The sequence below is a fragment of the Mesoplodon densirostris genome, chromosome 1 (genome assembly GCF_025265405.1).
Source record: "Mesoplodon densirostris isolate mMesDen1 chromosome 1, mMesDen1 primary haplotype, whole genome shotgun sequence".
Taxonomy (NCBI): domain Eukaryota; kingdom Metazoa; phylum Chordata; class Mammalia; order Artiodactyla; family Ziphiidae; genus Mesoplodon; species Mesoplodon densirostris.
Genome location: NC_082661.1, coordinates 207,255,233 through 207,270,161, shown reverse-complemented (window position 1 = coordinate 207,270,161; position 14,929 = coordinate 207,255,233). Strand labels below are relative to the sequence as shown.

Here is a 14,929-nt window from a genome sequence, read left to right as displayed (position 1 = left end):
TACGCAGTCTTTCCAGATTTTTTTATGACTTTTCTCAAAGAAAAAAGACATTTTTGGTTGGACACTATTTTATATACCACAGTAGAATAGTTGTTTGCTTTCCTGTGCTTACAGACTCACAGCTGTCCCCAAGAGATCATCTAATATGATCTCACGTCTTTACATCATATATCTGATTCTACTAAATTTTTAAAGCACAACAGTAGTTCTTATTCTGTAACAGTAAAGTCTCCTAAATGGGTTCCCTTTTTCCAGTACTCTGTTTTATCTTAAACCTTGCCTCTCATAATCTAATTTATGTATGTTATTAGACATTATTGCTTCATGTTCATTGGGATCAATATTTGGCTGGTTAAGGTAAAGCGCCGACTCTAGCAGATCATTAACAAAATTATACTATATATCATTAACATTGTTTTTAAATTTAAAACATAAAAAGTACATTCATTCAGTAATCTATTATGTAGAGCCAATTTTCCCATAGGTATAATCTTATTAATGACTAACATTTGTCATCATTCATTTAAATAGTACACCCACAGGACATCATATACAATATTCAGTTGGGTTCTCTGAGCTAAGAATAATTCTAAAGACAGTGGCAAATTAATTTGAATTCATTATCATTTATAAAACTTACAGAATTTCCAATAAATAATATTCTTTCACTTTTCACTCCTTCCACTGGCTTATATAATACATGCTACATACCTCTTTATTGTGCTTCACAGACACTTGTATTTTGGTTTTTGGTCTTTGTTTTTACAAATTGAAAGTTTTTGGCATTGACCATTTTTCCAACAGCATTGGCTCATTGTCTCTGTGTCAGATTTTGGTAATTCTCACAATATTTCAACCTTTTCTGTTATCATATTTGTTATGGTCATCTGTGATCAGCCCTCTCACAAGGTGTCCCACAAGTGGTGGAGCCCTACAACTTACCCTCTCATTCCACCAGCTCTTAGAAAACGCAGATGAGACCTATTGCATTGATAACAAGGCTCATCTTCTATGGAACGCTCAAGCTGACCACACCACCCGTGCTCCTCGGGCCAGCTCAATGCTGATCTTTGTGAGCTGGATGTGAACAGGGTGCTCTTCCCTTGCCTGCCTTTCTTCATGCCCATCTTCACCCCACTGTCCAGCAGGGGAGCCAGCAGTACCGGGTCTTCAAGGTGCCAGAGCTTACCCAGCAGACGTTCCACTCCAAGAACATCATGGCCTCCTACGACCCCTGCTATGGTCCTACCTGACTGTGGCTGCCAAGTTCGAAGGCTGCTTGTCCAGGCAGGAGGTGGATGAGCACATGCCTAACTCCAAAACAAGAACAGGAGCTATTATTTACAAAACAGAAATAGGCCCACAGACATAGAAAACAAACTTATGTTTACAAAGGGGAAAGAAAGGTGAGGGATAAATTAGGAATTTGGGATTAGAATATTCTCAGTACTATATATAAAGCAGATAAACAACAAGGACCTACTGTATAGCACAGGGGACTATATCTAATATCTTGTAATAACCTATAGTGGAAAAGAATCTGAAAAAGAATATATACATAAATATGTATATATATGTTTATATATATATATGTGTGTGATTCACTTTTCTATACACCTGAAACATTGTAAACCAACTATATGTCAATAAAAAAATAAAATAAAAAGAAAGAACAGCAGCTATTTTGTCAAGTAGATCCCCAGCTATGTGAAAGCAGCTGTCTATGACATGCCACCCCAGGGGCTAAGAAAGTCCACCACCTTCATTGGTAACAGCTCGGCCACCCAGGAGCTGTTCAAGCATATCTCTGAGCAGTTCACAATCATGTCCAGAACAAGGCCTTCCTGCACTGGTGCTCAGGCGAGGACTGGATGAGATAAAGGTCACCCAGGCTGAGAGCAGCCTGAACGACCTGCTGTCCAAGTACTAGTAGTACCAGGATGCCATAACCAAGGAGAGGGGCAAGCTGTCTTATTTTAAGAAATACCACAACCATCCCAACCTTCAGCAACCACCACCCTGATCAGCCAGCAGCCATCAACATCAAGGCAACAGCCTCCACCAGCAAAAGATTATGACTCACTGAGAGCTCAGATGATGGTTAGCATTGTTAGCAAAGTATTTTTAAGTTAAGATATCTACATTGCTTTTTTAGACACAACACTACTGCAGTTAGACTGTAGACTACACTTGTCCTATAGTAGTGTAAACATAACTTTTATATGTACTGGGAACCCAAGAAATTTGTGTGACTCACTTTATTGTTGGCTTTATTTTATTGCAGTGATCTGGAACCAAACTTGCAACATTTCCAGTGTATGCCTGTACTTCTTTAAATTATTTGGTGCTATTATAAGTAAAACTAACATAAATAAATCAAATCAAATAAAATCATAGCAAGCATATGTTTCATCCGATAAAGTTGGTCCTTAGCATACTAGTGAATAACATAGTAATGTCAGCATTAAGTATCAGTCAATATGGTAAACAGATTAATGGTGGTAAAATGACAAAGTCTTTTGAGTTAAAATTGTTTTTCAGAGTTTCTACTTACTTACTCTTTCTGTTCTAATATACACTAACAAAATTGATCACTTACATATCTAATGAATCTCTGCAAGTATGTGCAATACAAAGACATGCACCATGTTTTATTGAAAAAAAGTACCAACTTCAGAAATACTTACTCAACCACATATCTATTTAATCATTTACTCAACCATGGATTTAATCTCTTCTTTCACACTGGGCACTGTGCTAACTCTTGTATACAGAAGGACAGAAGAGTTCAAAGCCTGAGTGGATTCAAGTCCAGCTTTTCTTACTACATGAGTGATTTGGAAAAAAAAAGTCACTTTCTTATTCTAATGTTTTCTTCTGTAAGATAGAAAGTATACATTGATCTGATGAAAACTAAATGAGTTAGTACAGGGATGAAACTCACATAAACATTAATATAAATAATTGTTGACAGTACTTGTTTTTATCAACACACAATTTTTAAAAATGATGCTTATTGTAGGTAAGAAAAAAAAGAGATAAATGAAAAGTGAGACATAAGTAACCATAACTTCAAACCATATTCAAGCTTCGGAGACACTGACCAAATAAGAGTAAGTAGACCAATCTCGAGGTTTCTGAAGGAGAAAGAGGGAGTCAGTATAAACTGCCCTGATAAGCATTTTGTTAGTTTGTTTGGCTCTGTTTCCTTTCTCAGATACAGAATAATTATGAAAGAGGTAAAGTCATCAGCACTGAAGAGAGAAATAAAATCTCCTTCAACACATAAAATGAGAATCCCATTAAGTTGAGCTAGGAAAATATTACTTAAGCCAAACCAGTGTTTATCCATGAAAACTTCCAAGGCACTGCAAGTGTGCATGGTCTTGACTATAAAGGTTAATTATCACAGACCTCCTTTTTATATTCATCTCTGAAAAACATCCCTTCCTTTTATAAAACACATGATCATCCATGTCATCGGGATACAGAAAGAATGGATATCTAAATCCCCAGATAAGTTGCAATTTAATTTTTAGGTAAAAGAACTTCACATTGATTTTAGTTCCTGTAATACTAAAGTGAACTATTTTTGTTTCCAAATTAACCTCTCAATGTAAACTCTCTGATAAAATGCTAATTTATAAGACGATACAGTCATACCTCTTACTAAAAGTATACCCTGAATCTTCACCAAGAATTCCTCTTCTGTGATTTATTTTATTTTCTTCAATTTTAAGTTTTACGGTCAAAGTTTTGGAACTTTAGTGTCTTTCATTATTTTTAAGCTAGTATTTTACACTTAGAAAATAATTTTATCCTACTATGTCCATAACAAATGATGTTGGGCTACTATGAACCAAGCCAAGTATAGCTGAGGAAAGAATTGGACATTATGGGGTAAATTTTGCACATATCATGTTTGGCAGGAATGTATTTATGTGGAGGCAGTAACTAAATCTAGAAAATGGATTAATACATTTATTAAACAAATATTTATAGACAAGTATCCATGTGCCAGGCACTTTTCTACACACTGGGGATAAAGCAGAGAATAAAGTGTACAAAAATCTCTGCCCTTAAAGTGCTGCAAAGATATTTTATTTTTATTATCTTATGAATCTGGGTTTATAAGTAATAAAAAATCAGGAGATTGGGTATAGAAAGTTTGAGTGAGTTTTAGGGGATTTCAACCAATCTTATGCAAAGAGAGCTTATGCAGGAAGGAGCAGACAGGAGTCTAACTCAAATAAGCATCACAGTCAGCACCTAAAGATTATCCATGATGGAGCCCAATAAAAGCGGAATGAGTTCTGTACCAACAGGAATAATGAACTTGGGGGAAGTAAGGAACACTAGGTGGCCTGTGCCATCAGTGGATGAAAATGCAGAGCAAAACATGGCTTACTGTGAAGCTTCCTAGATGATTGAAGCAGCTGTCTGGCAAGGGGACGATTAGGTTGGCATGCTTAAAAGTGGAATAAAAAACTTGTACACGAACAAATGAAGTGCACGCTGCGACACCTCCCAGCCCTCCAGGCTCAGCCGCCATTTCCTTGCCTGGCCTAACAGTCCGGCCAATCCCAGCGCGCATTGAGAAGGGCTAAGGCTCCGCCAATCGCAGGCCGCATATTTCGACCCCTTACCTCGGCCCGGCCCAATCCAGGCTCCGGCCCCGTCGTCCCCGCCCCGTCCCCGCGGCGCCCTCTCTCCTCCCTCTTTGTGCGTCTCGCGCCGCCGCCGTGAGAGGACGGACTCTGCGCACTCAGTGGCAGTACAGTTAGGTCCCCTCCCCCAGAAGATTCGTGAAGGAGAAACCGCCGCCGACGCTGAAGAGGAGCTGTTGGTGCCGGTCCCTGGGGGGGGGGGGGCGCCATGGCGACCAGAGCTAACGTCACGCCGCTGGACTTTCCCAGTAAGAAGCGGAAGAGGAGCCGCTGGAACCAAGACACAGTGGAACAGAAGACGGTGATTCCAGGAATGCCTACAGTTATCCCCCCTGGACTTACTCGGGAACAAGAAAGAGCTTATATAGTGCAACTGCAGATAGAAGACCTGACTCGTAAACTGCGCACAGGAGACTTGGGCATCCCCCCTAACCCTGAGGACAGGTCCCCTTCCCCTGAGCCCATCTACAATAGCGAGGGGAAGCGGATTAACACTCGCGAGTTCCGCACCCGCAAAAAGCTTGAAGAGGAGCGGCATAACCTCATCACGGAAATGGTTGCCCTCAACCCTGATTTCAAGCCACCTGCAGATTACAAACCTCCAGCAACACGTGTGAGCGATAAAGTAATGATTCCACAAGATGAGTATCCAGAAATCAACTTTGTGGGGCTGCCGATTGGGCCCAGAGGGAACACCTTGAAGAACATAGAGAAGGAGTGTAATGCCAAGATCATGATCCAGGGGAAAGGCTCTGTGAAAGAAGGGAAAGTCGGGCGCAAAGATGGCCAGATGCTGCCAGGAGAAGATGAGCCGCTTCATGCCCTGGTTACTGCCAATACCATGGAGAATGTGAAGAAAGCAGTAGAACAGATAAGAAACATTCTGAAGCAGGGTATCGAGACTCCTGAGGACCAGAACGATCTACGGAAGATGCAGCTTCGAGAGTTGGCTCGTTTGAATGGGACCCTTCAGGAAGACGATAATAGGATCTTAAGACCCTGGCAGAGCTCGGAGACCCGCAGCATTACCAATACCACAGTGTGTACCAAGTGTGGAGGGGCTGGCCACATTGCTTCCGATTGCAAATGCCAAAGGCCTGGTGACCCCCAGTCAGCTCAGGATAAAGCGCGGATGGATAAAGAATACTTGTCCCTCATGGCCGAACTGGGGGAGGCACCTGTGCCCGCATCTGTGGGCTCCACCTCTGGGCCTGCCACCACACCCCTGGCCAGTGCGCCTCCGCCCACTGCTCCCACCAGCAATCCACCTCCACCGTCTCTCATGTCCACTACCCAGAGCCACCCACCCTGGATGAATTCTGGCCTGTCAGAGAGTCAGCCCTACCATGGCATGCACGGAGGTGGCCCTGGTGGGCCCGGAGGTGGCCTGCACAGCTTCCCACACCCATTACCCAGCCTGACGGGCGGGCACGGTGGACATCCCATGCAGCACAACCCGAATGGATCCCCTCCACCTTGGATGCAGCCGCCGCCACCACCGATGAACCAGGGCCCCCACCCACCTGGGCGCCATGGCCCTCCTCCAGTGGTACCTGGGAAATACACCTGTGGGCTCTGGGGTCTATCGCCTGCATCAAGGAAAAGGTATGATGCCGCCGTCACCTATGGGCATGATGCTGCTGCCGCCTCCCAGTGGGCAGCCTCCACCCCCTCCCTCTGGTCCTCTTCCCCCATGGCAGCAGCAGCAACAGCAGCCTCTGCCACCCCCTCCGCCCAGCAGCAGTATGGCTTCCAGTTCCCCTTTGCCATGGCAGCAAAATACGATGACTACCACCACGAGCACTGGCACAGGGTCCATCCCGCCATGGCAACAGCAGCAGGTGGCTGCCACAGCTTCTCCAGGAGACCCTCAGATGCAAGGCAACCCACTATGGTGCCCCTGCCCCCAGGGGTCCAGCCGCCTCTGCCGCCCGGGGCCCCTCCCCCTCCGCCTCCTCCGCTGCCTGGTTCCGCCGGCATGATGTATGCCCAGCCCCCTCCTCCTCTGCCTCCCATGGACCCTTCTAACTTTGTCACCATGATGGGCATGGGGGTGGCGGGCATGCCACCCTTCAGGATGCCTACAGCTCCCCCACCGCCTCCACCACAGAACTAGACTCGGTTTTTAAGAAAATATATATTATATATAGAGAGAATTGGTCTCGTTTAAACACATGCCGAACCTCACCATATGGAACCAGACATTGGGACACACGCATGTGATTGGGTGCACACGTGTGTGTGTGCACGCACTGGGCTGGGCCAAGCGACCGAGGCCTCACTTAGGAATGGGCAGGTGGTAGTAGGAGCGCCTGCTTGGGCTCTCCTGGCGCCCCGTAGCATCGAGTGTCTTCTTTGTCTTCTTTCTCTCCTCACCCAAATCCCTTTGCCTCTCCCCAAACCGGGCCGCCAGGATCCCTCCCCGTGGCGGCAATGGCCCGAGACATGAGAGTGAGGACTTTCAGCACCCATTGGTGACCCTTCCAGGCAGACAGCCTCAGCAGAGCCCCTGGTGGACAGGATGGTTCGGCAAAGCAGCCTGAGTTATTTTTATGGACGGAATCGGAACACACTGGCTCCATATTGTGAAATTTTTTTATTATTATTTTTTCCTTTGTTATTTCCTTATCTTTTCCTTTCTTCAGACTCTGTCCAAGGAGATGCTCTCCCCGGTCTTCTGCTGCAATTAGATTCCTTTCCCTTTTTCATTCCTCGTTCTTCTCTTTCTAAGGAGAGAGGAACAAATGGTTCTTAGGCAAAGGCTTTTGGCCATCAGTGTCAGGCTAGTGGGGGGTTCCTTTGGTTCTAAGATTTTCAAGGTGCCATAGTCGCCCTGAGATTTTTTTTTTCCTAATTTTAAACGTGGGGTTTGTCTCTGCCACCTTTGTAGACTAGCAGGTTGACCCCCAGGTCCAGGGTCCATATCCGTCCTGGCGTCCCTGCCAGCATTCGGGGCCACCTACGCTGCCTGGGCTTGTTTGCCAGCCAGCAGCGCCCTTTCCACGCCCCTGAGCACCTGAGCTGCCTCAGATTCCATTTGTTCCTCTCTTTCCTGGAAGGCTTCCTTTTCAAATTTATTTTAGTCCCAAATGTCAGTGTTTTGCAGTGTCTAGGGGTTTGAGCCCTTTGTTTTCCGTTCTGTTTCCTTTTTTTCCTCCTTCCTCTTCATGGAGTGATTGTGTTGACAATAATGTATAGTGTGCGTTCTCTTCACTGGTTTATCTGCAGAAATTTCTCTGGGCTTTTTAAAATTTTTGGTGTATGATTCAACACTGTATTAAAGGGGAATGTTCCATTGAATAAAAGAGCAGTGTGGTTTTCAAAACAAAACAAAACATAACAACAAAACAACAAAAAAATCTTGTACACATTCTTCCTTCAAGCCAACTTTTAGAAATCAGTTATTCTAGATAGTTTACTTCTTTGCTGAGGAGAAGGAGCTCTTGATTTAGTTTTAATTGCCATTATAGAAAATAGTAAAATCTGCCAACTCTATGTTTTCTACTGAGTTATCAATGACATGGTACAAGTATTTATTTCTTCCTTGTGTCAGAGAAGGTTAAAATTACTAAGAAAGCGGATTCATCCCTGAAAAACTACAGTTAAATTACAGGAAGCATGGCCTTGGGGCTTCTAGGGTAAGGCAAGATTCACTTTGTCCTTCAGATTGTTGCTTTTGTATTGTACAGACATGACATTTTGGTTGGAATTTGTATTTGACAGGTCTGTAATGTAATTTTCCAGAATGTGTTGAAGTGGAACCCAAAACCGTAGGCTTCATTCAGTAGATTTTCTGCCTGGTGGAACATATCATTACTGTTCTATTTATTTTTACAACCAATGAATAAATGGATTATTTCAATTTGTGAAGTTCTTTTACACATAATCTTCCAAAAGGTAAAGATCATATAGCAATCCCTATATTTGTTCATGATTGAGCATTGATTGACTCTGATCTGTAAGAAATTCCCTATGTTGAGTTACATTTTAGCATTACTTGTCCTAGCAGTTAACAAGTAGTATATTGGCTTAAAGAATATATATGAATAGAGGGAGAATTCTGTGGAATGATTTAAAGGAGGTTCATGTAAAAGTCATCCATAAGTACAGAGAATGAAAAAGGGATTTTACAATATAAAACCAGTTCACAATATGAGAGGAGAAATGATGCTGAGTCAAATACGTGTGCCAAGTGAAAAAGCACTGGGGTCTTGGGACACAGGCCTTTTGGTAATAAGAAGCAGAGATAAGGCTGAGGGTATTGGAGGTCGGCGATCAGGTATAGGTCATGCTGTCATCAGAGGGACACCTAGGTTTTTCTGGCCAGGGATGTAACACAGAAAAGAAAAGATTTATAGGTTTTAGGTATTGGAGTAAAAAAGTTAAGCCAGACATGATGTTTTAAACACTAGTTAACATGAAATTAGAATTTTAAAGTCAAGTATTATTTAACTTTTTCCATCAGATTAATCAAGGTTACCCTTGTGACTGTAGGGAAGCTATGACAACTTGAAAAAGAGGCTACTACTGGACATTATTGCAATTTTTAAATGTTTTTCTAGGTGTTTTTTTTTTTTTTTTTTTTTTGCTGCATGTCTCTGTTCCATTAATAAAAGGTGGGAAATCTATCTCTTGACATTCAAATTGTAACTTTAATCAATCTATTTAGCGTGGTGAACTTGAGAATAAAATAAATAAAATACTTTATTAATATAAGAGAAACCTAAACAACAGTGAATTTTGATATTAAATGTATAAAAAGTTCTTATTTGCTTTTGTTCTCTACTTTTCAACATGAAGATATTGTATGCAGATAGAAATCATGATGCTGAAATCGTAGGTAGGTTATGCAAGAAAATGGAAATCTTAGAACTTCAGCATAAAAGGTCATCATATAACATAAAATTGATTATTTTTTATAGTAGGAGCACATGCATAAAGTGTTCAAACAAAGGGTATTATGAATCAGGTACCTGACTATATCCTGTGGCACCAGACTGTACAGTCAATCTAGCTTTTTAAAAATTTTCCATTAATTTTTCTGCCGGTCTCCAGGAAGCTTAGACAAATATGATAAGAACCTCCTGGTACTTCTCAAGCCTATCATAATCAGCAGGAAATCATTAATGTGAGGTTATTCAAAAATGAAGCAAGCATAAACTTCTGGGCTCTGGGTCTTTTTAAAGAGAATATGAAACATTCACTTAGCTTGAGTCAGAGCTGACTTTGCTTCCTCCTTCTCACTGATGCTTTATATATAAATCTCTACCTCAACTTGCTCAGACCTGTGAAAGCTGCCTAACCTTTTTGCCTTAGTTTCCCTCCCTGTGGTTCAGCCTCTTCTTTTGCTGGACTATGATGAGAGAACTTGGCTGATGCCTCTTATCAATCAACAGTCTATTGCATGTGGTTTCCATAGGAATTAAATGAGATAATACACATAGGGGCTTAACATATTGCCAGTATGATATATTTTATAGTTAAATGCTCTTTCCATACCTTAAAATTTTAATGTAAAATTTAAATTTCTCATGCTACACAACAATTCCACACCTAGATATCTACATAAGGGAAATGAAAACTATGTTTACATAACCACATGCATGCAAATATTCATAGCAGTGTTACTCATAATAAACAAAAGCTGGAAATATCTACATTTCCATCAACTGATGAATGATAAAGTATGTATACTGGCTGTATATTGTGTCCCATATATCCATGTCCATTTGGAACCTTGGAATATGACCTTATTTGGAAGTATTTGCAGATGTAATTAGTTAAACAAGTTCATGTTGAATTAAGTTGGATCCTAATCCAATGATTAGTATTTTTATACTAAAAGAAAATAGAGGAAAAACATAGACAAAAAGAAGAACCTCATGTGATGATGGGGACAGAGATTGGAGTGATGTCTTTACAAACCCTGGAACACCAGGGATTTCTGGCAATCACCAGAAGTTAGGATGAGGCAAAATTCTCCCCTAGAATCTTCAGAGAGAGAGTGGCTCTACCAACACCTTGATTTAGGTTTCTTGCCTCCAGAACTGTGAGAGAATGTCTCTGACAGCCATAGAAAACCAACACAATGTAGTACAATGAAACACCATTCAGGCACAAAAATAAATGTGCTACAGACATATATAATAAAGCATGGATAAATTTCAAAATACTATGCTAATAGGGAGAAACCAGATTTAAAATATCATATAATTCATGGTTCCATTTATATGAAAGATATGCCTACAGAGGTAGAAAGTAGATGAGTGGTTTCCTGGTGAAGGAGGTGAGAAGGATTGTCTGCAAATGAGCAGAAAATAATCCCTTTGAAATGAAGAAAATGTCAAACTGAACTGTTTTGATGATAGCACAACTCTGAAAATTTTCTAGAATTATGTAGACACGTAACTAAATTTTATAGTATGTTTGTTATACCTCAATACAATTCTGTTTAATATAAAGAAGAAAAGATGCTGTGAAGAAGAGTAACAAAAATAATTAAAGTGAAAGAGTGCTGTGGCACTTGAGAATATAAACAAGAGTGATGGATTGGGGAAAATATAAATACAGACTCTCTGTTTTCCTGGACATACCTTTTTTGTTTGAATTTTTTCTCTTTTAAATCCTAATATACATATATATATATATATATTTAAATCAATGGATATATCGTCTAGACAGAAAATCAATATGGAAACAGGAGACTTCAATGGGACAATTTTACAAACCTGATTTTATGATACCTACTGAAACATTGAAATTTCCATTGTGTGGAAGGGTTATATACATATATATTTATTACTTATTTGTGTTTTTTTTAAATATTAGTCTTCTATTTAAAAAAAAATTTCCTTCTTCTCATGTACCCCTCCCACGTGTGTTCTCTACTTTCAAGTTTCTTTCCATCCCCTTGGTAAGTTCCTCTCTTTTGATGGCGAGCTACGTCCTGAAAGCACATTTTTATAAATCTCATATAATGCCAAATCTGTGAGAAACAAATAATGTTAGTTTGGAAATAAATTTGAAGGCCTTGGCTTTTTCATTATTTTTAGCTTTTGTCTTTTGTAAAAATTCTTAGGAAAAGAACACACTGCAGGGCTTTTAGAATACTTAGATTCACGAGAAAACATATGTTCTTACTAAATTGGCATGCCATTATCTTGAGTTAGTCACAGAGACCAGGAGTAATTAGTCAGCCTCTGAGTTATGATGGAAGATGATGTGTCCCAGAATGATATATGTATCAAAATATAGCCTAAACTGAGCCCAAATTCAACAAAATATCTTGGATTTCAAACAGCCTATACTTTTAACTGTGTTCTTCCATCCTGCTTTCCCCTATAAAGTTTATCATAAAATATGAGAAAAATGTACGGAACATAAGGTGATCATAAAAAGAGGAGTAGGGATTTAAAACGGGGAATCAATTAGGACCACAAAAATGTATAAGTCCAGTATAAACAAACAATGGGCCATAGATCTGGCTGTAAGCTTTGGAAATGAAAATGAAATGAGGAATTAAGTAGATTGATATTGCACAATAACAAAAAAATAGAAGCAAACCAATTGCTCATCTTATGGTGAAAAATTAATTTTATCCCAAAGTTCCCTGTAAAAATTACACCAGTGTAATTAGCAATGCCTTTAAAAGCAGGAGTTTAGTAAACATCAAAATTTTTCTTCTAACTTCCCTCAAAAAAATGTTAATGAGACTCGTTCCATAAAATCATTTCCAAAGGGCAATCTTAAATGGCAAAATCTAAGCTCTCTGTTGGCCTGGTTAAATTACAATGTAGATGTTTACTGAATCTTTTTCAAACATTTCTTTATAAATACCATTATTTCTCAAAACTATACATCCTATATAAATGCGTTAACAATAAATTGCTAATATCCTAAACTGATTTTGGTTAAAGAGTTTCCAGAATTGCCCTTGGGAAACCACCTGTTTGATCTGCGTGCTTTTTCCCATCCTGCTGTTACCCTGGAGGGCAGTAATGGGTCCTAACAACTCAGTGTAGAGAGATCCAAACAGGCATGCTTTCTAAGCAAAGACCATGAGAAATTGAGATGTTTGCTGAGACTTTTGAGACAGAGTTATATTCTTTAAAAGACAAATTTAGTTGTGTATCTTTTTGACATTCTGCCACAAATTGTTGTTACCACTGTATAGCACCTGAACATGTCTCCATCTCAATGTAGGACAGCATCTCATGGGTTCTGATGTTACGTGTGAGTGGTAGTCCAGTAGAAACAGGGAGAAGACTACTGGTAACTTACTGTTATTTAACTATGCCATTTTGTCTAAGTCAGATTTGTTGTAATTTCTATTAATTTATGTTTAAATGTTCCATACTTATAAAGTAGTATATACCCAGGGGTAAAAATTTAAAGGGTAAAAAATGGTATCAGGGTACAAAGTAAATATTTTTCTATTCCTGACTCTGAAGATGAACAGAGTCAATTTACCACTGCAAAGGTGAAAATTGTTAAGAGTGCCTGTGTGCTTCCAGAAATATTCTATGCATACACAAGGCAATATGTTTAAAATTCCTTTATTTACTACACAAGTAGTAGCATATTCCTCACCCTTTTCTACTTAATTATTTCACCAAAAAATGTATCTTGGAAATTCCTCCATATTAAAAGGACTGCCTCATTTGTTTAATGACTTTATGATTTATATAACTAATCCTCCAGAAAAATCTGGTTGACTTGATCTAATCTTTTGCCACTATATATAATGATGCAATAAATAACCATGTATATGTTTTGTTTAGTTTTTTGTACGGTTGCAAACATAAGTATATATGTGTATGTACACACACACTCACAAATACAAAATTGTCCCCACAGTGATCATACTAATTTACTTTTCTACCAACAGTGTATGAAAATATTGAACCCTCCCCCACCCCCAGATCTTCTGACATAGTGTGTTATCCACCTTTGGAAACTTTGATCACTTGAGGGATTAAAAACTAATCTATGTGGCTTATTATTAGAGAAATGCAAATCAAACTACAATGAGATGTCACCTCATAGCAGTGAGAATGGCCATCATCAAAGAGTCTACAAACAATAAATTCTGGAGAGGATGTGGAGAAAAGGGAACCCTCTTACACTCTTGGTGGGAATGTAAATTGATACAGCCACTATGGAGAACAGTATGGAGGGTCCTTAAGAAACTAAAAATAGAGCTATCATATGATTCAGCAATCCCACTCCTGGGCATATCTCTGGAGAAAAACATGGTTCGAAAGGATACATGCACCCCAATATTCATTACAGCACTGTTTACAATAGCCAAGACATGGAGGCAACCTAAACATCCATCAACAGGTGAATGGAGAAAGAGGATGTGGTACGGATATACAGTGGGACATTACTCAGCCATTAAAACCAATGAAATAATGCCATTTGCAACAACATGGATGAACCAGGTGATTATCAAACTAAGTGATTATCAAACTAAGTGAAGTCAGACAGAGAAAGGCAAGTATCATATATCACTTACATATGGAATCTAAAAATAATGATACAAATGAACTTATTTACAAAACAGAAACAGACTCACAGACTTAGAGAACGAACTTAAGGTTACCAAGGGGGATGAGAGGGGGGAGGGATAGATTAGGGGTTTGGGGTTGGCATGTACACACTGCTATATTTAAAATAGATAACCAACAAGGACCTACTGTATAGCACAGAGAACTCTGCTCAATATTCTGTAATAACCTAAATGGGAAAAGAATTTTTAAAAGAATAGATACATGTATCTGTATGACTGAATCATTCTGCTATATGCCTGAAGTCAACACAATATTGTAAATCAACTATACGCCAATATAAAATTTTAAAAAAATTTAAATACATTATAAACTAAAGGACAAAAAATACTAATCTACGTTTTTTCTTATTCTAAATAACATTGAATTTTCATTTTAATTTCTTGGTTTGTGAACTAACTTCACATCCTTTGTCAAATTTCTTTGGATTGTTAATCTTTATTATTATTTTTTCTTATTTTTTAACTAGTTGTGGAAATCAGTCCTTTGTTATAAGTTGCAAGTTTTCACAAGTTTTGTATTTGTTTCTTCATTTTGTACATGCATTTTTTCTTCATGAAAATTTTAAAATTTTGATGACTTTTACTTATACTTGCCAGAGAGTCCACACATTATCCTATCCTTTATTCCTTTTATGTTCTGGCATCGGCTGGGTCCTATGAACTAAATTGCAGTCATTTGAACATCAGTCTG

General features: G+C 39.4%; 1 protein-coding gene and 1 pseudogene across 1 annotated transcript; both read left to right on the top strand.

Annotated features, from left to right (window-relative positions):
* The window catches only part of LOC132488962 (tubulin beta chain-like), a 42,427-nt pseudogene extending 38,004 nt beyond the window's left edge, over nucleotides 1–4,423 (top strand).
* A 448-nt stretch (nucleotides 4,424–4,871) lies between these two features.
* LOC132486517 (splicing factor 1-like) lies at nucleotides 4,872–6,783 on the top strand. Its single transcript, XM_060093827.1, is given in 3 exon segments — nucleotides 4,872–6,215; nucleotides 6,217–6,554; nucleotides 6,557–6,783. Coding segments are annotated over 3 exon segments (1,905 nt in total). The 5' UTR covers nucleotides 4,872–4,875.
* The last annotated feature ends 8,146 nt before the right edge of the window (nucleotides 6,784–14,929 follow it).